At 42.1% G+C, this 25,248-nt stretch overlaps 1 protein-coding gene across 1 annotated transcript; it reads right to left on the bottom strand.

Annotated features, from left to right (window-relative positions):
- Positions 1–73: 73 nt before the first annotated feature.
- specc1la (sperm antigen with calponin homology and coiled-coil domains 1-like a) lies at positions 74–25,248 on the bottom strand. Its single transcript, XM_071481994.1, has 16 exons — positions 24,125–25,248; positions 17,331–17,493; positions 17,073–17,211; positions 15,346–16,979; positions 14,151–14,358; positions 13,808–13,881; positions 12,919–13,094; positions 12,441–12,604; positions 11,948–12,066; positions 10,298–10,388; positions 9,629–9,718; positions 9,375–9,534; positions 8,956–9,058; positions 5,521–5,637; positions 5,357–5,416; positions 74–3,720 (listed from the first exon to the last, which is right to left on the bottom strand). Exons 2-16 carry the CDS (start codon positions 17,454–17,456, stop codon positions 3,631–3,633), a joined length of 3,351 nt encoding a protein of 1,116 aa, XP_071338095.1. The 5' UTR covers positions 17,457–17,493; positions 24,125–25,248; the 3' UTR covers positions 74–3,630.

Raw genomic sequence — 25,248 nt, 5'->3', positions numbered from 1 at the left:
TACTGTAAAGAGACTAAAATATAACGAGGTACAAGTGAAAGCCCCTGCTGAGACAGTGATGGCAACAAACATGGCTGCTTCAAATGGTCTTTAATAACTATTGCCAGAAAAAATAAAGCAACATAAAACCAGACAGCATTTTTTTTCTTTTTTTTTTACAACTGATTATCATCATTGTGTGCACTTAATACTGTAGCTTAGTCCCTTTACACACACGCACACGCACACACATACACATACAAATACAAATACACATTTATTCATTTCAGCACTGCATGTAGTGTGATCAGGATTTTCTCTTGAAAAAAAAACAAAAACAAAACATACTTCACACCAAAAACAAAATGTAGCATGGATTGTTTAAAAAAAAAAAAAAAAAAAAAAGGCAACGTGGAAACAAAAAGAAATTAAAGCAGGTTCAGTGGAATTCTCAGAGCATTTTCAAGTAAACAAAGAAAAATGAAAGTAGCATGATGAAGTGGACCCAATAAAGTCATAATGCACATGTTCAGATTTGCTTCGTGGTAAAGACGCAAACTTCAACAAACAATGTAACATGTCCTTCATGTGGAGGTGGAATGTGCCTCCTAGCTTTCCTCAGCCGTCTGGTGTCTCTCCTCAGCCGTCTGATGTCTCTCCTCAGCCGTCTGATGTCTCTCCTCAGCCGTCTGGTGTCTCTCCTCAGCCGTCTGGTGTCTCTCTCCAGCAGGCTGTTTGTCTCTCCCCAGCAGGCTGGCCTTGGTGCTCATCGATCACTCCACGTCGGCACACGATGGACCTCGTAAAGTCCCCGGATCACTACAGCATGATCAAAACACATTCCTTCTCCAGGATCAAGAGGCTTCAGATCTCTCTGTAGCTCTCAGATGTTCCTGTCGGGGGCAATAAAACACGTGGGCCAGTGGTGGAATCAAGCAGTAAAACCGTTGGCTGACAATCTCCAGCAAAATCCATCAACAGAGAGCCGACGCTTTCAAATGTCATTAAATAACTCTCTCTCTCTCTCTCTCTCTCTCGTACACAAAAAAGAGACCGTCACTGTTGCAGGCTCTGGTGCTGACTTTAAATCAGTGGTGTCAGAGGCGGCTGTACAAACTGTGATGTTGGGGCTTGGCAAAAAATGTGGTTTCTCATGTTGATATGGATACCAGCTGGCAGCTTCATCTGATCCAGATCAAAACAGTGTGTAGTCACCTTCACCAGACACACGGAGGAATTCAACCAGCTTCCCAAAATAGTCTGAAACCACCATTCACCATTAGTGTTCCTCAAGAGGCACAAACAAGAGGCAGCTTGTTCCTGAAGCTGTTTCCATGCCAACACAGGCGCCTGGTGAGGAGGGATGACCACAGTATGAAGTGTCACAGTTTCACTCGCAGAAGCTTCGGCTAAACTGTTAAGGCAGGAGTTTAGTGTGGAGTACAAAAAGCTTATCTCAGTGCAGCTACGTACTGTCTGTGTAATAAATTCATAAACACACAAATAAAGCAGTGGCCTCGCTACAATGCTTGGAAACCATGCAAATAAATACAGTGAACTTGGTATGTTGAGGCACAATTCACTCACTTTAAATGGCACTGTGCTATAAAGTTTCTCTATAGTAATAGTCATACTAAGAATTTCAAAAACGACCTGTCTACCACAGCATCAGCATTAACACAACCTAAGTCACTTGTGCATATTTTGTCATTCATGTGCAAAAAAAAAAATGGTTTTGCAACATTTGCTGACATTTCAGGAGAATTTTGGGAAATATGACTATTTGCTTTCTTGTTAGATGGAAGATGGATACCACTTGGACCTCATGTTTGATGCTACAACCAGCAGCTGGTTATCTTAGCATGAGGACTGCAAATAGCTCGTCTGGCTCTGTCAAAGATGTCACTGCTTCCAGCCAACAAAAAGTCCAGCACATAATCATCCGTGAAACTACAACTTGTCATTTTTACACTTATGTTTTTCTTATACCATGGTCATTAGTGAGCCTTAGAGCCGCTGGCAGGTAGTTTTTGTTACCTTTGGAAAGAGCCAGGCTGGCTGTTTCTCCCTCATTCCTGTCTTCATGCTAAGATAAGCTAACCAGCTGCAGGATCTAGCTTCATATCTACTGCACAGACATGAAAGTTGTTTCAATCTTCTCATCTAACTCTGCCAGACAGTTAAAAACTGTTCTTCCCAATAAACTGAATTATACCTTTAATGAGACGCTGCATTGACCTACAAACATGAGTCTTCACCTATGAATCTCTCTGCTCGTTTCCAAAAACTAGAGCACATCTTCCCAACATGAAGCCCCTGGGTGAGAGACTACTTTTCTTAATTAAAGCCCCAGGCTGGTGAAGTTTTAGGCTCTCTGATCTAAACAGAACTTATCTTGTCGATCAAAACACACTATGAGAAAAACTAGATTCTACTCACTCGTATTTTGGTTATGATGAACTGATGTTGTGTGTTGTATGTGCCTAATGAAGTCTAAGTGCAAGATGGCAAATGAAGGCCTACAATATGTAAACACTCATATTATACAGTTGTAAGATTAGTGTTGAGAACTCCTCACACATCAAATGACTATTAGTCCACCTTCATGAATCTATTAGCGAAAACCCATCAGTGTGTGTTTGGGTGTGTTGTAGCATGTAGCATATTTCTGTGCTTGAAAAAAAACTTGCGCTCAGATGCTGATGCAGTAGCTGTCTGCAGCATCAGTCTGTCCTGGTGACCAACAAAAGCCAGAAATCAACATTGGAAAGGCTCTGAAACATATTTGGCAACAACTCCTCGGATCTGCAGCTTCACAGACTGTCATGAAAAGACACGTCCACGCTGCCTCTGTGGAGGTCTGGTCCAAAGAAAGAGCTCATCTCCCGCTCCCCTGCATCTAAACCCACACAGACACTTCATCCATTGAAAGAGAGGCATCAACATCGTACTGTAACATCTGGAAGACTTGGTGCAAAGAAAAGGCTGCGTCTGTCTGAATTCCTGTCAAAGGGAATTTTCTGGGTTGTGGGGGAAATTCCAACATCACTAACTTTTGGTTTGTTGTTTTGCAGGCAGCCATGTTTTCCACAAAATACTCATCATCAACAAAGAAAAGGGGAAAACACTGTGACTATTTATGAAAACTTCTGCTGTTGCAAAGTAGCACACGTAAAAGTCAGATTTGACAGAATTCCCCTTTAACAGACTGGAAACTGGGTTAAGTGTGGAGGAGCATTAGTGAGGAAGAGCCAGGTAGAAGGCACTCAGACTTGGTTTCTTTTCCATGCTGCTCTAACAGATGTGAACTGATGATCTGCAGGATTTCATCACTGCTCAGTTCACCATGTTGTCACTAGACTAACTAGTGTAACAGTAGACATATAGGCAAGCCCTTACTCTACAAAAAGCCCCTCCCTCCTGTGCTGTAGTGGGAGGAAGGAGTAGCTGTGTCCAGTCAGGTTGTGGTCTGCCTTTAGTGTTGCTAAATACTGAGGACCGGCATGCAGCGTGACTGGGTGTTGCTGTGGTGCGAGGGAGGGGTCAGTGAGGTATAACAGTTGACTGTGGTGTAGGAAGGTTGCTGAGAGCTCAGGAGGGCTGACGTGGCACAGACTGTGCTGCAGGAGCAGGGCGGCTGAGGCGGCAGAGTCAGGTCTCAAAGTACTTGTAGATGGCTGTGACATAGGTCATGACACTTTGCCAGTCTGGCCTCTCTGTGTGCACCATCTCATTTATGTCCTGAAATAGAGACGGAGACAGTTATGGAGGAAAAATAAGTATGACAATATTATTTCACCGTTTGTTTTACACTGGAAGATCATTCACAATTCATTTGGTGTGTGTATGTGGGAACAACTGAACCATCTGCATAATGAGTACACAAATGTGTCTTTGAGAAAGACACATAAAACTAGAATTACCACCTAGCGGTTGTTTGCCTCCACCAACAAGTCAAGCTGCAGGAAATATGGTCACAGTCTGCCCATCCAGAGCTACAGCACTGAAAAACGTCCAGAGGTGTTTTTGCAGAACATTATGATGTCACAGTGAAAGTGACCTTTGACCATTTGGACATAAAATGTCATCACATCATTTTACCCTTATAGAGATTTTCAGTGATATTATGTCATAATTAGTGTATGAATTTATTTATCATTATTTTAGTCATGGCCGAAAACATGTTTTGAGAGGTCACACAGATCTGACCTTTGACCTTTGACCACCAAATTTTAATCACTTCATCCTTGAGTCCAAGTGAAAGTTTGTGCCTGAAGTAATGAAATTCCTTCTGGGCCTTCTTCATATATTGCATTCTCAAGAACATGAGGTCACTATGACCTTGAACTTTCACCTTTGACCACCAAAATCTAATCTAATGTCTTGAAGTTCCCTCAAGACATTACTGACATATCATGTTCCCAATACTGGGACGAACGATGGACAGACAACATGAAAACATAAAAAATGTACCAAATCTGGTAATTAAATAATTATGAAGCAGACAGGTTAATAATGGACGCCATCCTGCGTCATGTTTATTTACTCAACCGTTTGCCTTTTATTTCCCCATAAAGCAGATAAACATTGGGGAAATGACTGTGTTTATTGTCTTTCCAAGAAGAAGATGAGCAGATTTACACGACTCTTATATCTACAGTACCTGACTGGTACTGTATATTGTAAATACAAAGCTACAGCAGGCAACTGGTTAGCTTAGCTTAGCATACAGACAGGAAACAGGGCAAAATAGCTAGCCTAGCAGCTAGCCTGCCTCTGTCTTAAGTTACAAAAGCCACTTAACGCTCACTGATTGACATGTTAGATCTCATATGTTGAATGTGTCCAAACAGTGAGCGTGAAAACAGCTAGTGGAGTTGTGCGCTGAACTTTGGGAATCTTTGGTAGAATTGAAAATGAAATCCTGAGGGTTTGTACAGCGTTTGGCTGCGCAGCTGTGGTTTGTACAGAGCCGTAGGTCAGTGAAGTTTACAAGGATGAAAGTAAAACTATAGCTGACACACTGTACAACTCCAACACATTATGTGGTTGACCTCTGACTAATGATCAGAATGACAAACGTCTGGGGTTGATATTTATTCGCATTATGAGTAAGGAGGGCCTATCACAAAAGACTGGAAAGAAATAATAACTCTACAATCAAGAAAAAACATGCGGGACAAATGTGAGTCAAACACACCATCCGTGTATGTTTCTGTATGTTTCTGTGGACATTCCTCAGAGAACACATCACACAAATCTGACCCCAAGCTGTGTTTGGCTATGTAATGTATGCTTTCTTTAGAGCATAGCTAATCCATCATTTTGTTTTTACTCTTGTTTATATTAATCAACATAATGATGACATGACGCTTACCAAAGTGCATTTGATGCCCACACTCTCTGCAGCCTGGAAAGCTAAGGTGAAATTTCTCCTCTGAGGAAAAAAAAGACAGTCACACAATGAAACAGTCTGACAAACAGTCAAGACAGAAGTGTTGATAGCTGAGGGTTTGGGGGTTTCCTCTGATCTGCACTTGCCTTCTCTTGGCTGGTGAGCTCCTGGTAGGGGATGTGTGCAGGCAGGTAGGTGTGGAGCAGAGCGCAGAAGGCCAGGCCATCGTTCCAGCTGCTGCTGAAGTTTGTGATATCAATGTTCTGAAAAACACAACGGCGATCCAGTTTCACTTTGATTTAAACTGACAGATCATTTACAGTCCAGGACAAAATCGATAGAAAATCAATTTCTGGTCCTGGCCCGAAATAAGAGGGTAAAACATTTTAACCTCGGTCATGAATGTCACTGCCAGCCGCTGTGTATCACAGGCTTCAACATTGCTTCCAACAATATTATGGTCACAATAAATTCAGTTGTCATGGAACCATTCAAATGATTTAACTACAAAGTATCAACATTCATCATCTCCTCCACCATGAACTGTCACTCGACCGTTAAAATCAAAGATTTACAGCCCCCACAAACAACCAGAGGTTATACGTAACGAGATGTTCACGTGTCCTCAGTATCACAACTATGATCTAGATAGTGCACAATGATTCAGAGAGGCCCTTGTGTTTTTGTCAGGTAGGTAACACAGGATGTGTTAAATGTGGCACACTTCCTGGAGAGGACCTTAGCTGCCATGGCAACCATAACCTACATCAGTTAAAGGGGGTAAACATCATTTCAATACGGCAAGTGACTCTTGGAAAAACCTTCTGATTGTCATTTAAGTCATTTCTAGGTCAATGCTTAGACCTTTATTGTCTCTGCACGTTTAGACAGATGTTTTTTGATTTGAGTCAACTGTCACTGCAGTCGTCAAATAAGAGACACTATGCATGTGTGTCAGCACCAGCATCACACTAAACTGAAACAGAAAGAAAGGAGGAGGACAGAGACACACCTTCACTAAAGAGAGTGACATCCTTAAGATCTTTGTGAAATCAAACCCATTTTTGATACAGCTTGTGCTGTGCATTTTTTCTGCAAAAGCCCTCTAATATATTTACATTATACATTACATTTGTACCATTATACAGTTTTTTTCTATTGTTAGTGGCAGCGTCCTGCTCTGGATTCTAACTGCCTACCTATACAAAAGGGATTCATAGGAAATGATGCAGCAAATAATCCAGCAGAACTGTTTTGAATTTGATCTCATTGACATCAGCCTCACTGCTAATGAAAGCCCAATGTTTCCTACTGTTTCTAATTCAAATTAAAAGCCATTAAACGTTGCTGTCTGCATCATTTGACAGAGGATCAGTTTTTAAATATTGCAGGGGAGTAATGAAACAAGGAGTAGCCAGTGAGCTGTTGGATGAGGAGTTGGAGACGACAGGCTGCTCAGTCCAACTTCTCAGCCAGGCAACCAACTCCTCTTTCTGTGGAAAACTGCTCATGTCGTGTTATTATGAAAGCAGGTCACAGATGCTCATGACTTGATGTAAAAAGGCTGATTGCTGACTGATGCTTTATTAAAACAACAGGAGTTTCTTTGCTTGCACTGTAAACAGATTCATCAGAAGCTCTTCTGTTGTATATCTGAAAAATTCCTGCTCATTGAGAGTCAGCTGCCTCCACATTTCTGGAACCTGTATGAAACTTCACTTGTGGTTACCATTGGTTACCATTGGTAGCCATGGTTGTTGCCAAATCAACCAGGACTTTAATCTTAAGGATCACTAACTAACTTTGCGCTTGCTCGGGGACAGTTCAGCAGACGGGATCAGGATTAACATTTTTCTCACTCTCTAGTCAGTAAATTATCAACCTCTTGAAAAGAAAATGTTTATCTGCTTTTCATATTTGGCATAATTTATTCACTGTAACTACACACTCAAACATCAACTACAAATATGTAGCAAAACATAGATGATTCTATCATAAAGCTCATAAACCAGCAGGGGAGAAAACAGTGCTGTCTTTCTCAGCTGATGATATTTTTATAGCTCTCCAGACGCTGTTTTCTTTAGTTATCTTTGCCTTCACAAAACATCAAGTCATCTTGTTGCTTTGACAGGAACTGGCGATGCGCCACAAAATACAGATTTGAATTTCCATATTTGATCAAGGCCAATTCATCCTGTCATGAAGGAACGATGACCTTAGTCTTTGTTTATCATAGAGATCTTCTGAAGCTACAGCTGCCATTTTTAATTAGACTGAATCTTGTTTTACGACGTTTCGATAACAACAGTGACACAGGATCATCCCACATCAACTCATCTCCCACGCTGAGAAGGGAACGATCTGACTTAACAGATGTGTGTTGAAATTGCAGAGCTGCGAAATAATGATCAGTGAGACCACTTTTCCTTTCTCAGAGTTTAGGACCCCACTGTGTTGAACTGAGGGACTGAGATTAACATTTTGTCCAGACACAGAACAAGAGGACATCGTTTAGTCTGCAACAAACCAAGCTGTAACTGAACCCAATGAAAATCAGTAGGTGTCACACACAGATATTAAACCTTGAAGTCAACATTGTACAAATACCAACCTATGAAATAAAACCACTGAATGTAAAATTACAGTCAATGAAAAGTATGAATAATTAGCTATTGTCAAATTTTTTTTTTACATGCTTAAGGAGTAAAAGAAAAACGATGGAAATTGAAATAAATCTTCTTGGGAAAATTTTCAGTCAAAATATCTAAAACAGTGAGTTCTTTCAGCTCCAAAGCTCCTCGTCTGGGTAAAAAAAATCTTTATTAATTTGATTACTGTAAAACATTCAGAATCATCTATTTACATGGGTGCAAAGGGTTTCTTGGATGTTCATTACAAATTTCAATCCAATCCAGTGAAAAATAAATGATCATTGAGGCTCAGAATAGACAGATAAAGAATTCCAAACATGATTATAGTTTGCTCTGAGGGCCAAACTTCCTGCACAGAAGTTTTTACATGATTTTTTATTTTCTTTAGAAAATGTATGACATGATCTGGAAAAAAGATCTGAATTGTGTGTGAATTGACCTGGAATGAACCCACAGACAGATATGATTGGCTGGCAAGAGCTGTGTGTGAAGTAGAGCTGAACTGAAAAAAAATCCTATTGTGATTATTTTGGTAGATATTGTGTGATTCAGTTGGAATGGTCATTTTTTTTTCATTTTCAGTGAAAAAGTTTTGTTGGGCCTTGGACATTTTGTCCTTTTTCCATTGCGTCTCCTTCCTTGTGCCTACAGTACCCACGATTCAACTCGGCTGCTGACAGTTGCTCTGAGGTTTGGGTGTGTTAGTGTGAAGCTGCCAGCCTGAATGAGGACCAGGAGATCTGATGAGCTCACTTCTTGTGACATTTACACCCCCAGATTTTTTTCATTTTCACACTTGTTGGCTTCAGAGTGAAGAGAGGATCTATACACAGACTGTGGTGTTATTGTCAATTTCTACCCAGGCCAGTGGAGCAAGTCATGGCCATTTTGAATCAGCCTGTACAAACCAGTGACAGGACGTTAACCTACCTGGTAGCCTTCAGTCTTCTTCTGGCACCACTTCAGCAAAGCGTTTCTCTTGGAGCCTCCGTACTCTCTGGCCAGAGCTGACAACGGGTCCTTCCTCTCCTCTCTGTGACAGACGCACAGAGGAGACGTGTCAGGAAACAACACGGTTTTAAAAGATTCACTATGTCGGAGAGGCAAACACATTATATGGTGAGCATGTGTGCTTGGTGAGAGGGAAAGCTGGACATCACTGGGGCTGTATGTTTTGCCAGTGGACCAATCACAGCTACAGTGAAAGGAGGTGACGTCACACAAGCAGGTGACAGATTAAAATCATGGAAACAGACACTGACTTCAAACAGGTGTCAGGATAACAGGTAAATGACACAATCCACTGTTAGCACCACATACAGGTGAGGCAGTGCTCGAACAGGAAGTACCTCAGACGGCTGCGCGCTGTGGGGGTGATGGAGGCGGTGGGAGAGGAGGAGGACAGGGAGAGAGGAGAGGACGCTGCACTCATAGCCATCAGGGAGGATGAGGAGGCTCCATCTGCAGCAGACATGTCCCTCTTCATCTCCTCGCTGCTCCTGCGGGACACTGCTCAGGACAAGGGAGGTGATTACTGACTGATTGATTCTTTTACTAAAATGGAGACTGAGTGAATCCTCGTAATTTAACTCCCATCTCTAACCTGAGATCGCCTTGGTGGAGTCCATGTTGGAGACCCTCTGGAGGACAGAGGGAGGTCGGCTCGCCGAGGTTCCCCTGAGAAGGTGCTCAGCTGTGGACACATCAGAGTGTTTACATCACATACAGTACGAGTGCTTCTATAAGGTCTTCCCTTGACATTACATGTAACAGGGTCAGTGAAGAACCACATTCCAGCCCCTCAGGGAATACCAACACACGAGGTCGACTCACTGAGAAAGAAAACTATAAATCAGATGAAAATAAACTGAACTTTGGAGGCTCCAGCTGAGTCTGCACGTTCACATGAAACACTTGAACTCATTACTGGTGAGAATGAACTGAGGGAAACTCTACATTATGTGGTGGCTCATTAGTTCTCTCTTATCTTCCACTCTAGTGTTTTGACGAACTAAAGACTGACATTAGTGTACAGTAAACCTGTTCACTCCCAACTCTGAGTCTCCAGGGAAACTCTGTGGCTTTAATTCTCATGAGAGAGGGGAAAGTCCATCTCATGAATCACTATGATAGTTTATTGTGACAGAAGTGTAGAGGACTCTGGCTCATCCTGTGTGTTACCCATTATTATATATAAGGAACTATAGGTCCAACATAGATAAACTGTCATGATATGGAGAGTATTTAAATGATCATAGTGACGCTGTCTCACCTGGCATGGTGATGTCTGTGTAGCTGGGCCTCTTGTCAGTCAGTGAGGAGAGCGGCTTGGGTGCTGACATGGACCCAGTAATGGAGTGTCTCTGAAACAGCAATAAATTAAAACAGTTTTCTGTGTCAAAAAGAGTCTTGGTTTAGAGAAATACAATATAAAATGTAGTACATTACTTTTTTAAATAGTTTTTTCTTTTAAACAGATGACTCTGTATGTCCAAATTTAATGATTTTAAAATGATTCAATGTTCTTTCATTAGTTGAAAAAAATTCTACTTCCCTCCTATTCAGGTAAATAAAAGATAAAAAAAACAACAAAACATTAGATTATTTGAAAGAATAATTGTCACAAAGCTACAAACAGCTGTTTCATTTAGCTCATGAAAAGCTGATGTTTTGGAGATTTATGGTTTTCACAGGGTAGTGCTGAAACAGAAATTATGTAGAGCTGCAACAATTAGTCTATTAATAGATTAGTCAACTGACTATTTTGATAATTGATGAATCATTTTAGTAATTATTCAAGCTAAACTGACAATTATGTCTTGTCAAAAGTGAGGATTTCATGCTTTTCTTTGTCATATAATAGTAAAGTGAACATCTGTGTGTTCTGGCCTGTTAATAAACGTCTCCTCAGACTGTGGAAAATTATAATGTGCATTTTCCACTGTGTTCAGATGTTTTGTAGATAAAACTAAAGAGAAAGCAGTCAAGAAACTGATCAGTAATGAAAATCATCATTAGCTGCAGGAATAAAATGATGAGCATTTTGATTTACTATGACCATATCATCTGCAGATTATATTCTATCACATATAATGTATGTTCAGTGTTAGTTATATGGACAATGACACTGTGTACAGTGTATTGACAGATAATTCAGATAATTTGTCATCTCTGATTCACCTCATTAAATCTAAATTCTGTGTTATTTCTAAAACATTTTCCCACAGTTGAACTTCTCTACAGCCGCTCAGCAGTTTATCCAGTCAGGTGAGAAATATCACATCAGTATGGAGATCCCCAGATTTGAAGATGTACTCATTTATACAAATAACAAATATTTATGCAAAATGTGCATCATAAAGAGAAGGTTAGATGTTAAGAGTTTGAGAGAGCATCGTGGTAAACTGCATGTGCTGCAGCTCTCACCAGCACAACTAACAGTGAGCGACCAGGGAAGCTTTGTTTAAATCAGAACTGTCTCTTTCACAAACTCAGAAAAATAAAAAATAAAAAAATAATTCTGGTTCTCAGGCTAAAAATGTTTTTAACAGTCAAGAATGTCAGCTGGGATTGGCTCCAACCCTCCATGACCCAGTGCGGATAAGCAGTATGGATAATGGATGTATGGACAGTCAAGAGTTTTTGATGTGGTGCATGTGACATGAGACAGATGTGGAAGAGGTTTGAAATCGTTGTTACAAACTAAATCTTGCATCTTGCTTTTATCATTTTTGTCTTTTAAAACCATGTTGTTTGTTTGTTCTTGAGCTCCTCATCGTTTGTCTTGTGTTATTTTTAACACTGTGTAGTGAATCCAAAGACTCTCCACATTTAGGACAATAAAGTTCATAACTAACCACTAAAAAAGTACAGAACAGGAAAAAAGGAGCGACATATTCAGACCGAGGCTTCCCTCCTCTACCTGTATGGGCGAAACAGCAGCTGCTGGAGGTGTCTTCATGGGACTGGGGCTGAGGGGGGTGCGTGGTAGTGGGGCAGCCGAGGCCGTTGGAGCCACAGCGGCTCCATTGGTAGGTGGACCTGAGTTAACACAGAGAGGACAGTTAGTGGCTCAGTTTTGACCTGCTCCACACAAGCAGCTACACAAACTCCTGATGTGATGAACTGCATCAGGAGCCTCATCTGTAAAACATTTGTGTATAAATTCTGAGCTAAGAACAAAAAAGAACTGAAAAATAAATTCGATACACCTCTGCATCCTCTGATTTTCAATCACTAAAACTGAGATTACATTCCCATGACTGTCACTTCAATTTCCATTCTCTCCTTGGAAACATTACACTGTCACACTTGTGTTCAGTCTGAGAAATCAGTCATCTGCAGGAACATACATATTCACAACTGGTAACAGTATAAAAGTGAAGCAGGCGGGATATCTTAACATTGTGCGGTACCTTGTGAGGCACTGTCGAAGCTCTTGATGAGTGTCTTGACAGTTGGTGAGGGCTCTGAGGAGGTGGAGGAACGCCGGCTGAGACCCATCCCCTGTCTGAGAGCAGCCAGGTCTCTCTCCACTGCGTTCATGTAGTTATACACTCGGCCTCTCTCCTCCTCCTGCCTGGGAAACACAGTGTTCTACTCAGTGTCCACACTATTGCCCGTATTCAGGAAATTACATCAAACCGTAGGGACAATTATGCAATTAATTGAACAGGAATTACAAATGTATTACTTATAATTTTGTCTTTTTGTCTGTAGCGGCAGTTTTTATCCTGAGGGATTTAAAGATGAATGAGCATAAACGCTGCTAATGAGCTTCCGGCTTCATGATTAAATAAACAGTTACATCTCCCCTGCTTTTGTTTAGAAACATGAGACAGACAAGGTCAGCGTGACCACCGCAGCTGCTCCCAGCGTCTCTGCGGCTCTTACTTGCGACTCTTGACCTCGTCCAGCTCTTTGCTCAGCTTCTCGTTCTTCTCCTGCGCTTCCTGCAGTCGGCGCCGCAAGTCTCCGATCTCCTCCTGTGCTTCCGACTTGATGTCATTAGCAATGACAACAGCTGTCTGCAGATCAGCCTGGAACTGACGCCACTCCATTGACTCCTCCTGTAAACACACACACACACACACACACACAAAGAGACAAGAGAAGTGTTGAACATTATTTAGACTAAATGATACATTAGATCATTAAAGCAGTCACTTGGGGGCAGTTTGGCCTGAGACTGAACTGACAGGAGCAGAGATTAAAACAGTTATGACCACAACAAGCTGAAAGATCTTAAAAAGCTCAGCAGAGAGAAACTCTGTCTCTTTAAATGTGGGCGATGAATCTCTGTGGTCTTGTCACTACAGTCACTTGATCCACTGCTCATATAAAAATGTGAATTAGCAGCTTTAACATGGTTTAGGCTCAATGACGTCAGATCATTAAGACATAAACTGTCGATCCAGAGGAGTTTTTGTAAATACCTCTTATTATTGTCCAGTGTGAAGATAAATTTACTATTTACCGAGAATCAAACTAAAACTGCTGCAGTTCACTTCACTGTGTCTTTCTTCTAAAGCAATTTTCACTACATTCCATCCATAAGTGACACATTGACATAGCATGTGAATATTGTGGTTGTGGGTTTGAAATACGTTCCCTATGAAAATATCTAAAAGCAGAAATCCTAACAGACGGGTCTGTGGTCGACTTCGTGTCACCTCTTAAAAACAGTTTGAAAACCACTGTTCTAGTTTATCAGAAGGAAACTAATTTTAAGCAGATGATGTCTGCTCCAGTCAACAACATGGCACCTGGTGCAACACATTACCCTCAGTCTGCGGTGAAGAATCTTTATCTCTCTCTCCATGTCGTGCTTCTGGTCCTGCAGCTTCTTCACAGAGTCTGAGATAGAAACAAGAAACATGTTGGTGTCGTTGATACCACCACAGACGTCAGTGCACAGGAAGTTTGATGTGGGTCTGATGTAGGGTGATTAAAACTTTTCAGAAGCAGAGGATAATAAATGGAAGATGTTGGTTTAAATTTCACACCACAGGATCTTTAATGATGACTGAGTAAACCTGAGGAGCATAAACCTACTACCCCGTTAAAGTTTGGCCATTAGAACAAGTCTGCACTCTGCAGGTGAGTTGTGTGTTCAACCCACTTACTCTCAAGGTCTGTGATGATGAGGTTGTCGTGGAGTTTAAGAGCTCGGTGCTGCTCCACCTCATCCTCCAGCTCAAAGATGGTTTCCTTCATGTCGGCGATCTCCGTCTCCTTCTCCTGCAGCTCCACGCGCTGCTTCTCCAGTGCGCACTCCTGCTCGGCCATCTGCTGCTGCACCTGCTCCTGGAAGTCTCTGTACTCCCTGTCCAGCTGCACACACAGGATGGAGAGGATCCTTCATTTAATTATTAACAAGCAATGAGGTAATTAGCTGACTAATGTGCAGCAAAGCTTCAGCAGTGTCACACTGTAATATAAAGAGATGTATTGTGAACAGTGTGCGTCTTAATTATACATCTGCCTGGTTAACCTCTGTGTAGTGTTACACTGGTGAGGTACAAACAAGGAATGTGCAGCACACGTTGCTGAAGGTCGACTCTGAATAACTGACCTCTGAATTTGTGATATTTTCAAAGTAAAACTTGGCACAGATCCATTGACAATAAAAGGGACACTCATTTTGGTGACCCAAAAAGTCTTGCATCCTAAATTAAAATTTCATTTAGGTCAAACATCTATTTCAAACATTGATTCAAACATCTTTAAAGTGATAGCTCAGGTTATTTGACGTGGGGTTGTGTGAGGTACTCATCTTTAGTAAGTGTGTTACCTGCAGTAGATTCAGATCAGCACCAACACAGAAGCTGAGTGATGTGCTGCTGTGGACGGGGACATCTGCAAAATGTGTCCTTGTTTTAGCCAATTAAAAACATGTCTACAGAAAATAGCTAATTGCAGTTTTAGTGTAGACTTTATTTTGAATGTTATCACCACTTTATCTCGCTGTCAAGCAGCCCTTTCCTTTGGAGCTACAGTTTGTGAACTGTTGAACTACTGCATTGCTACACACATGGGCACCTTCAGCGTGCACTACATTACTCCACAGATCAGACAGTCAGGCAGAGCTAAGAGTAGTTGCTCCTGTGTGTAGGAATGCAGTGGTTGAAAAAAATGTAGTTCCAAAGGAAAGGGCTGTTTGACAGCAAGAGTGGTCAAAATATTCAAAATAAAGTCTACACTTAAACTGATATTAGCTTTTTTCTCTGGGCATGTTTTTGATTGGCTAAAACAACCTCTGTGTAACAACCTCTGCTTTTACATGTCATCTTCTCCTCCAGGCCTCAGGTTCCCACTGACCTTAGTGAAAGTCTCCTGTAGCCTGTTGAAGTCACTGTGGGCTTGTTCCATCTCCTTCTGCATCTTTGCAGCCTTGGCCTCGGCCTCCTCCTTCCCCAGCCGCACGCTTTCCAGTAGCTGGCAGATGTCATTTTTGTCCCCCGCTGTGTGAAGGGAGTACAGCTCAGCCACCCTCTGCCTCTCCTGGTCCAGCTGGGCTCTGCAGCGGCTCAGCTCCGCCTGGTCGCTGCTCACTGCCGCCTTGTACTCCTCCAGTGCGGCTGCCATGGCGGACCGGTCCTGTCTCTCTGATTCCATGATGCGCTCCATCTGGTGGTTCCTCTCCTTCAGTGCTCCGATCATCTCCTGGGCCTCAGCGTTGTCCTGTTCGGCCATCTTTAAAGTGTTGGACAGGTGCTGCTGCACCCCCAGCAGCTGCTCTCTCTCAAAGCGGGCATTATCTGCCAGGTCTGCGTAGCGCTGCTCCAGCTCCATGTAGCGGCCGCTCTTGATGTCCTCCTCTAACACGTAAGATATATGATGCTCCTCCAGCAGAGAGCGCAGGTACTCGATCTGGCGACCGTAGAGCTCCAGCTTGTCGCTCTGCTGGCACAAGGAGTCCATGAGGATCACCTTCTCCTCCCCGAGCCGCTCGTTCTCGCCGTTCAGCTCCTGGGTGATTTGCTGCAGGTCGGCCAACTCCTGTAGTGTGGCCTGGAGCTCCTCAGCGGTGCTGTGCTGGTTCTCCTCCATCTGGTGGATGCGCTCCGTCAGACAGGCCACTGACACCTCGCTGGCGTTGCCGCTGCTGCCCCTCCGCGAGCGCTCCCTGCTGGGTGCACACTCTGACTCAGATGATGAGGAGGCTCCGGAGGGAGCATCCAGAGCATCATCACTGGAGGTGACGGCCTGGTAGACCTCGCTGGATTCACTGTCGAGGTTGTCTGCCGAGCCTCCGTGCTGGTGTCCTGTGAGCAGATCCTCCAAAGAGCCTGGGGCGGAGCCTTCCACTGAGGAGGTCAGTGTCCCTGTGCCCCCACCGTCACTCTGCCCACTGCCTGCTGCCAGGTGGTCTGGGCTCAGGGAGGCGTAGTTGAACAGCTTGTCAGAGCCGTCCAGCCTCTGCTCCAGAGAGAAGCCCAGAGCATTCAGCCGGTCTTTCAGCATGCGGTTCTCACTCTTCAGCAGGTTCAGCTCCTCTCTGATGGCCTGGTTCTGCTCTTGTAGGAGAATCAGCGTGGACTCCACATCAGCGGCTGTGATGGCTGAAACCTGGGGCTTCTCTTCCTCCCCGGCTTCTTCCTGCGGCGGCTCTTCCTTCCCTCCCAGACCAAGCTGGGCCCTCATGTCCCTCAGCTCACTGCGCAGGTGTAGGATCTCCACATCTTTGCTTTTAGCCAAACCCATTAAGTCTTTCACTTTAGCCTCCAAAGCCACCTTATCACTGATCTGGCCGTCTGATTTCGACTTGCTCATGCGGCCCTCAGACTCTGTCAGGATCTGGCTGCGAGAGCGCTTCGCTGAGGCCACATCCCCCGTTACAGTCCCTGATACCAGCTGCTTCTTAGCAGCTGATGTCCTGGACGTCCGAAGACGGTCTCGTGATGAATTTGGCTCCTTGGAGGTCGAGGACGTTGTACGCTTTGACGAAATACCTGTGAAGAAAGGGAAAGGCAACCGTTATATTTCTAGTAAATCAACATTACGAAATTTGAAATTAACATCCAGGAATGATATTTTAGATAAACCTGATGTTGTCTTTGGCTTGCTGTCTAGGTTGTTAGCCGTAGTCCCAATGGAGGCCGTCCTCCTGGTCTTGGCGACAGCACTACTCGATGCGGGATTCCCTCCGGCCATAGCTGCTAAAAGATCATCATTGCTTTTCACCTGAAAACACAAACATTCAACACATTCACTTACAAAGAAGAAAATAAATTCAAATTCAAGCACGGCTAAATAGCATCATGTACCAGCTGCTGAATGGTCCATCACACGATGAGTCTCACCTTAGAAAGAGGGGCCGTGGTGCCGGTCTTGGCTGTGGGCTTTCCGGTGCCAGCGTTGGCCACAGCCTCAGCCTTCCCTCGATCTCCGCTCACCTTACTCACCCCTGGCCGGACCGACTTCTTCATACTGAGCTCTCTGATGCAGATACATTTATGGCTCAATCTGTGCACAAAGGAAGGAGGAGAAAGGTAAGGCATGTCAGCGTGCAGAGTGATAGCTCCAGTTTTCCATGGAAGAGGAATTCTTTCCATAGACACTGCTCCCTTAACACTAGAAAACACTGAGACTACACTGAATAGCTGAGCATTTCTAGAAACCGTCTCCGTCTGTCTCTATGATTTTAGGTTAATTCCAGATATTTGGTGTTAGTGGATAATTCTGCCTCTGCTCCTGATCTCCACTTTGATTAATTTATGTAGATATTGTGGTTTAAACTGTTATTCACATTTACATCATGATACTTGGACACTTGTCTGGTGGTTGCAATTGAGATCATTTGGTCTTCACTGCAGTTACATTTGGTAGCTGTTAAAGCGGCTGCAGGACCACCCCAGATAGAGGAATGTAAGATAAACAGTGAACCGGAGGCTTCCACAGACCAACCAGAGCCTCCACTAGGTGGCTCTCGTGTTTGTGATAGTGCTCACAGCTCTGGGACAACAAACATGATGGCAATGATAAGGACTTAGTTTCATCTATGTGGGTGGTTGCTGCAATCTGTATATATTTATTTGTGGGAGAGATGCAGTCTTACAGTTTACACCTTAGCAGAGCCACAGATGAGCAACAAGGGGTTTTTGGTTTTTTTTAGCATTGTGCAGAATGAACAGCAGAGCCAAAAAAGGAAAAGTAGATTCCCTCACGGATCAAAGGGAGAACTCAGACCATCACAACTGCCGTCATTTTTTGAGAGGCAAAAATGTGAGTCCGTTAGTCTGTTACCAGCCAACCGCTCTGATGCACTGCGTTTCATCGTGTACTGGAATCATTCAATGCCATGTTTGTTCAAGATGTATTCAAAGCAGTTCACAATCACACTTACTGTACTGTACAACCTGAAAAGATTCCTGATAACAATTTAATGAGGGAAAATTCTTGATTTCATTGGCTGGATGTGATTCAAAATGTTTATTGAATTAGGAACACATGATACAAAGACATTCCATAACTATGTTGGCGTTATCGTTGCAACTTTGCCAATAAACTATGTTCATCTGGCAGCGAACAAGGTGTTGAAACTGGCTGCAACCAAATGACAAAACCTTGCATTAAACACAGGAGGAATTATTCAGTATTGTTCGGGGTCTGAACACATGACTTGATGCCACGATAGCAAGAAAAGTGATTTGGGACACAGCTGGAGACAAGGGGTAAGTACTTTAGCACAGACTTGGATGTCTTGGAGTTCTCCTAAGAGGGAAAAGTGAGCTGAAGTGATTTATTAAACACAGGAAGTTCAGCTACAATCTGTCTCTGGGTCGGTGCTCCGTTGTTTTCCTGAGCAGAAGTTTGTTGTTTGGATATGGAAATAAATATAATCAGATATCAGCAAAAAAATCTGACTTTAAATAGAGCGCTGTGAGAAGCCAACTAGCGTGCCGTAGCAGGAGAATAAATGTTTAGACAATTCACTGACTGAAACCTTTCCTTGAATCTTAGATAAATAAATACACGCAAAGTGAATCAACAATTAAAATCTGATACAACCGGAGCCGGGGGGGAGATCAGCATACAATAGTGCACATACTTTCTCTCTGCGGATACTTCCAGAGAATCCAAAATAACCTACTACTGGACCACAACTGCTCTTTATTCAAAAACAAATACTTTATGATTTCAGCTGCGTTTCCTCGGCACAGGTTTTACTTTAAATCTGTCATCCTGCACCAAATCCTCTTCTTCAAGCACACAGACAGTGATTCGTTTTCTGTCAAGACTACATTTATTTGGCTTGTTATTTCTGTCGGGTTAACCTTTGCCTCCGCTGACGTAGATGCTGAGAGTTTAGCTACGCCTACTTCATATGACCAAACCTCAAGAAACACACTCACAGCCCTAACCTTTAGGAAGAGTTATGAAGAGTCTGATTACACTTACAGATAAAATGTGGAGTGTTTCTGTTTTTTATTCCCAAGTTGTATAACTTGAAATCTTTACTCAAAATAACATGTTCACAAAAACTTCTTACAGTGATGAGATGCATCAGACTATAGACAGTTTACTGTGAGTTTACAGAGAGCTGTATGCAAACAAAAGTAACAATCCTTCTGTCTCATATGGAGGAAATGGCAAATAATGTATTTCAGCTGTTTAGACTATGCAGCTCTGTGGCTCCTGTGGTGCAGAGGTATATTATATTTACTGAAACAGACCTATACTGCAGGCTGAACTCAATCTTCTCATAATACTCAGAAGCATACTGTGTGTGCATCTTTTCCACAGTAAGTTTAAAGTTTTTTTGATATATTATGGGAACTTGGGGGAAATCAAACGGTTGGTATTCTCTCTATAATACCGTAAAGTTATATCTTACCTTACCCTCTTAAGTGCCTTGAGATAATGTGTGTCATGATTTGGAAGTACATAAATGAAAGAAAACTGAATTAAAGTGACTGGTTTTTATAAGCATCTTCAATTATTCATATTCTTTTATATTCATATTCATTTGGAGGCTTTGTTATAATAATAATAATAATAATAATAATAATAATAATAATAATAATAATAATAATAATAATATACAGTTACAAAGTTCTTTAAAAGACATTACAGTTACATTTACTTATTTTATCTAAAGCAACCTGCAAGTTTCAGTGCAGTAGGAAACCTTAAGTATTAAGTACCAGATCTATCTAACAAGTGCAAGGAGTTTGTATAAGGAAGTGCAACAAAAGTGCATAGTAAGCTCTAGTTAGACATGTGAAGGTTTTAGGAAAGGAGATGGTCTCATAAGTAATGAGTTTCAAGAGATTGTTGAGGATAGACAGGGACGCCCCTGCCCTGATGGGACCACAGACGAGAACAGTCTGGATCGAGATTGTCCCGTTTGAGGCTGAACAATACAAAATAATCTATGAAAAAAAAAAAAATTAAAAATTGATTTAAAAATCACGAGTTTTCATATGTCCTTACAGTTGGCACTACATCTCTTGGACCAAGACACTACATGTTGACAGGTTGTCTTAGGTTGTTTATGCAGTGGAGCTATAAATAAGTGTCTGTTTGTTATGTTTCAGTCTGGCATGAGCAGCACTTGCTCACAGACTGAAGCTGAAATATGTAGTCAATTAATCAATCAATCAATCAATCAATCAATCACTCGACAGTCAGTAAGTTAATCATCAACTAATTTGATCATTTGTGACAGTTAACTGAATATCTGTAGGTTTTATAAAACATCTGGCATCAGCATGTTCTACTATTTTCTGACACTTTACAGGCAGAGTAATTAATAATAAATATTTCATTGTATATTACTGTATTGAAATTAAATATTACAGCAGTGCTTTAATGGGCTTCTTCTTAATACCCCCATGTTTATGATATCATGATTTGAAATGTAACACATCAGGGCCCTTCTCATATGACCTATCTCAACTATCTCATCTGTGTTTACACAACTAACTACGCGCTGCTTGTGGTTAGTATTTGAATCTCAATACGCATCCATTTATCCATAACACATATGTTTAAACTGCGCAGGGCGTTTTCTCTGAGTACTGACATGCTCTCAGCGACCAGCCAGTTTTCTGAATAGCTGAATGTGTGTCAAAGCAGATGTCTGAAACAGAGAGCTGCTAGCTAGAGCACAACCCTTTTCACTGGATCTGAATAAACATGTGAGCGCAGGCTGGGGACCAACAGAGCAGCTAAATGGGGCAGAGTCAGCTGCCTTTTCTTTCACTCTCCCACTCTGTAGAACAGTGTGCACCTCCCCATGAAGGTCTACACGACCGACGACAAAAAGCTTTGTGTGTGGACCATTTTAGAGCCCCTTAATCTATACACACTGACCTGACACTCTCAGTTGGTCCAGTTTGAAAAGTGTAGTTATTCCTCTCACAGTCCTGTAGTTTACTCCGACATCTGTCATGAATCACACTGTATCAAAACAAACCTGTTTGTGTGATAGAGAAAAACAACTTTCCTAGTGCCTCCACATCACTGTGCTGACCGTTCATGACAGTGTGAAGTATTCATCTTTAAACAGAGCTGAATTCTTTGGTAAAGCGCACAGGAACAGAACGGCCACAGTCCATCAGGCTTGTCTGACAGCAGCAGACATTTTCTTAAATATTAGCCACACCGATTCATTGCCAACAACATAAATCTGCCTAGGGGGAACAATGATTGTTGGCCTAAAAATTTACACACATCATATCAGAATTTACAACATATAAGAAACCGCAAGGATATGATTATCTAAAATGTAGTAACTTTGCCTATTACATTTTTTTTTTTATCATCACTACCTATTAGAAAGACGATACAATGGGAGGTAGGAGGTTGTAAACAGAATTATTTACATGTGCAAAACATGACAACATCGACTGTAATGTCCACTCAGAAATAAAATGGTTCTGTGCTGCAGAATAGATGCTGCTCAATAACACTTGTCCTGATTCAAATTAAATGGAGTTACAGTATTTGATTTCAGTGTTAATGAATGCAATGGATCTGATCCAAGGCTGACCGAAGGAACAAGTGTGTGTAGTGTTCCTTCACAGACAGCTGAACAAAAGCAAGCCACTGAGACGGGGGACGAAGAAGAAACAGTCTAGGAAGAGAAGGAGGTGGGGGTGGTAGTGGTCTAGTAACTCATAAATACCCCTTCCCTGCTCTCCTTCCTTATTCATGCTTTAACTGTGGGGAGGCACTTCCTTGCCATAACATCAGCTTCCTGTGGTGGCGTCTCCAGTAAAGAAAAAAAGTAAACCCTACAAGGGTGACTGTGTGTACAAGGACAAGCAGGCACCAGTCTGCCTGAGACAGAGCAGACACTGTCACGCTTTCAATTTCATTTGCCAAAACATGCCTCACCATTAATACACAATGAATCAAGCCATGTTTTAATTATATAGCCTTCAATTAAATGACAATCACCAGTTTCTGGATTTCAATGCTACAATAATATGCTGATAAAGGATCACTAACGTAAATGCCCCACTATATTAACCTCTTTACCACATTTAATATCATCATCAACCTGCCATTGTCGTAAAGACTTCACTGACTTACAGTGAGATCATTCACCTTCCTCTTAATCAGCACACTGTGTGGAAAACCTGTCATGGAAATGCATTTCTGTTTTTCCCCTTGTTCTATGTCACTTGGGGGCAAAGTTTCCAAGACTGAAGAGAAAATATTTCTCTAAAAGCAAAGCAAAGATCAGGCAAAGCCAAGTAGGAAGATCTCATAAGTCATTTCTCCTGGACATTGATTTAAAGAGTGGGCTGTGAAGTATTGCTCTTTCCAAGCTATTCCAGGAAAGCTGGAGAACATCTGTGGTCACTTCTAGTTAAAAAGATGATATTAGATTAACTCAGTATGTGAGAGAGAGGAAGAATTATAAAGACACACACAGAGGCAGGAGCTCCGCAGCAGTACACAGTTTGGGTCAGATAAAAAGGACTAACAAGCTGCACCATCAGTTCACTGTTGACTCTTCTCAGGGGAATGGCAAATTTACATTGTTCTTGGCTACACCTACATTAGCAGTACCACGGCTAACATTAGCCATAACAGTGTGTCATTCAGTCACACATCTACATACTTTATCAAACAAACCTTTCAGGGAAAGACAATTACCGGTCTCTACTGAGTGCGAACCCCTCTGTACTATCATTTTAGAGGACAAATGGCAACTTTAAACCAAGGATAACCCAGCTAGCTAGTTAGCATTAAGGTCAGGCACGCAGGGAATTCGAGTAATTTCACTTCCTGTTTGGCCACACGCTTTCAAAACAAAAGCACCAAGCTAGACACGTAAGCACAACCCTTCATCAACTTTTACTGAAACTATGATTATTATGACAAAACTCTGATAAACCGAAACCATTTGATCCTAGAGTGAAATATGGGTATATTAGGTCAGATACAAACCATATAATGTGCTTTTTTAGCGCAGATATTTAAAGCCAAGTGGAAAAGATATTATCAGCTTCACATGCCTATAAACTCAATCGAGGCCAACCAAACTTATTTTTAAATTCTTACACGCTTCCTCAAACTTGCAGAGGACTAACCAGACTAAAGGTCCGCCCATATGTATTGCAGATTTGCTTTAAAAGTATTCCCCAGTATAACAAGAGAGTTTAAGCGACAATTTTGCTGTCGACAAAAACACAATCGCAGTTAAAATTGCGTTCACAGAGGACGACAAGCTCAATTTGGTCACAAATGTGGTCAAATATTATGTTTTATTGACACACATTGAATGCTGAAGAATACTGGGCCAACATATCAACACATCGTAAAGACTTATTTTGAAATAATTCATGGTACAGCTCCAAGTGACTTTTACTAGCTTGACAGCTGATCTAATATCTGGTTTAAGGGTTAAAACAACGAATTATCATGATGTTCAAAATAAACTCATACAACACATCGAGTCTGCGCAGTTAACGTGGCTTTAGCGTAGGTTCGTGTGTTTCTTCTCGGTCAGTTCATTTACCTCAGCTGTCAGTGAGCAACACCAAAGCTTAAGGTGGCTAATGCTATCGTTAGGCTAACAGTGTTAGCATAGCCGGCGAAGAGACAGCGCTCCGCCAGTAAGAAGATAAAATATTCATACCTGAGCTTCTGCTAATTTGTCATCTTAGGGCGGTGAATAAAAGTCCGACGAAAGTCCATTTGCGGTCGCTACCAGTTCGCTGATCCCACGGTTTGAGACGCCAGCGGGCAGCATCGGTTTCGGATGTCAGCTCCTTTCTGTTGGCAGCAGCCGGATGATCCTCTGCCCCCTCCTCTGGTTGCATCACCTCAGCATCATCCTCCGCACAGAGGCACAGTTCACTGCCTCCAGGATGTTCAAATGTCCGCTGGTTCATTTACTGCCCTCTCCAAATGACTCCTGTCGCTGGGCCGGAGGGCTGCACAGTTCCTCACACACCTTTCATCACAGAGGAGGAAATGGGCAAATATTGTCCACGTTACTGGATAATCTTTAGCATCTGTGTATTCGTGCTTGTCCCCTTTTAGGTTTGCATCAATCTTACATCATTTATGATGTGTCTGCCATCTTAATTAATATCAGACTATCAAGTTATGTGGACGACTACATCAGGAGAAAACTGTGGTGGAAACTCAATAAAATTGGTTGAGACCAAGTTTCTCTTTAATGACTTAAAACCTTCACTAAGGGGTCAATCATTCGCCAAGTGTCTGAGCTGGGAAGTCAAGAGGGAAGAGAACCACAGGTTTTATAGGCAACAGGCCACAGACGAGGCACATCTGCACCCAAAAGTGGAGGAGCTGGCAAGAGGTGACAAGGTCACGGTGTAATGTTTGTTTTCTCACAGTCCAGCTATGCAAGGTTATTTTCTGCACATCTTCTCTTACACACATTTAGTCCCTTTAGTTATCTGATACAAAGTAGAAACTAAAGGAGAAAATAATGTGCTATAAAAAAGGTCAGTTGCGATTCTTTGTTTTTTCATATGGGAAAACACATTATAAACAAGCATACGTGATAGTACAAACATTTCCATTAAGCATACATACATTTTCATTACAAGAACATACAGCGAAATTCAAAAGGTTGTGAAATTGTTTGTTTAGTTTTCAATTTGCCTGCTCATCCCGATCTTCACCAGTCACCAGTCCAACACTGAGCAATCCTTATCATGTCTGCACAGTGATGCACATATCAGCGGGAGCCCACAAAGCATGAACTGCTTGCTGAAAAAAACTCCCTGC

This window comes from Trachinotus anak, unplaced genomic scaffold, assembly GCF_046630095.1.
Source record: "Trachinotus anak isolate AG129_WGS33_773 ecotype Australia unplaced genomic scaffold, CSIRO_AGI_Tana_v1 ptg000008l, whole genome shotgun sequence".
NCBI lineage: Eukaryota > Metazoa > Chordata > Actinopteri > Carangiformes > Carangidae > Trachinotus > Trachinotus anak.
This window is presented reverse-complemented; position numbering and strand designations above follow the sequence as displayed.

Coding starts and splice junctions, on each gene's coding strand:
- specc1la (XM_071481994.1), bottom strand. CDS start 17,456: ATGAAGAAGTCGGTCCGGCCAGGGGTGAGTAAGGTGAGCGGAGATCGA. Junction 16,980..17,072: donor CAAGCCAAAGACAACATCAG/GTTTATCTAAAA, acceptor CTTTCTTCACAG/GTATTTCGTCAAAGCGTACA. Junction 12,067..12,440: donor CTTCGACAGTGCCTCACAAG/GTACCGCACAAT, acceptor GTGTTAACTCAG/GTCCACCTACCAATGGAGCC.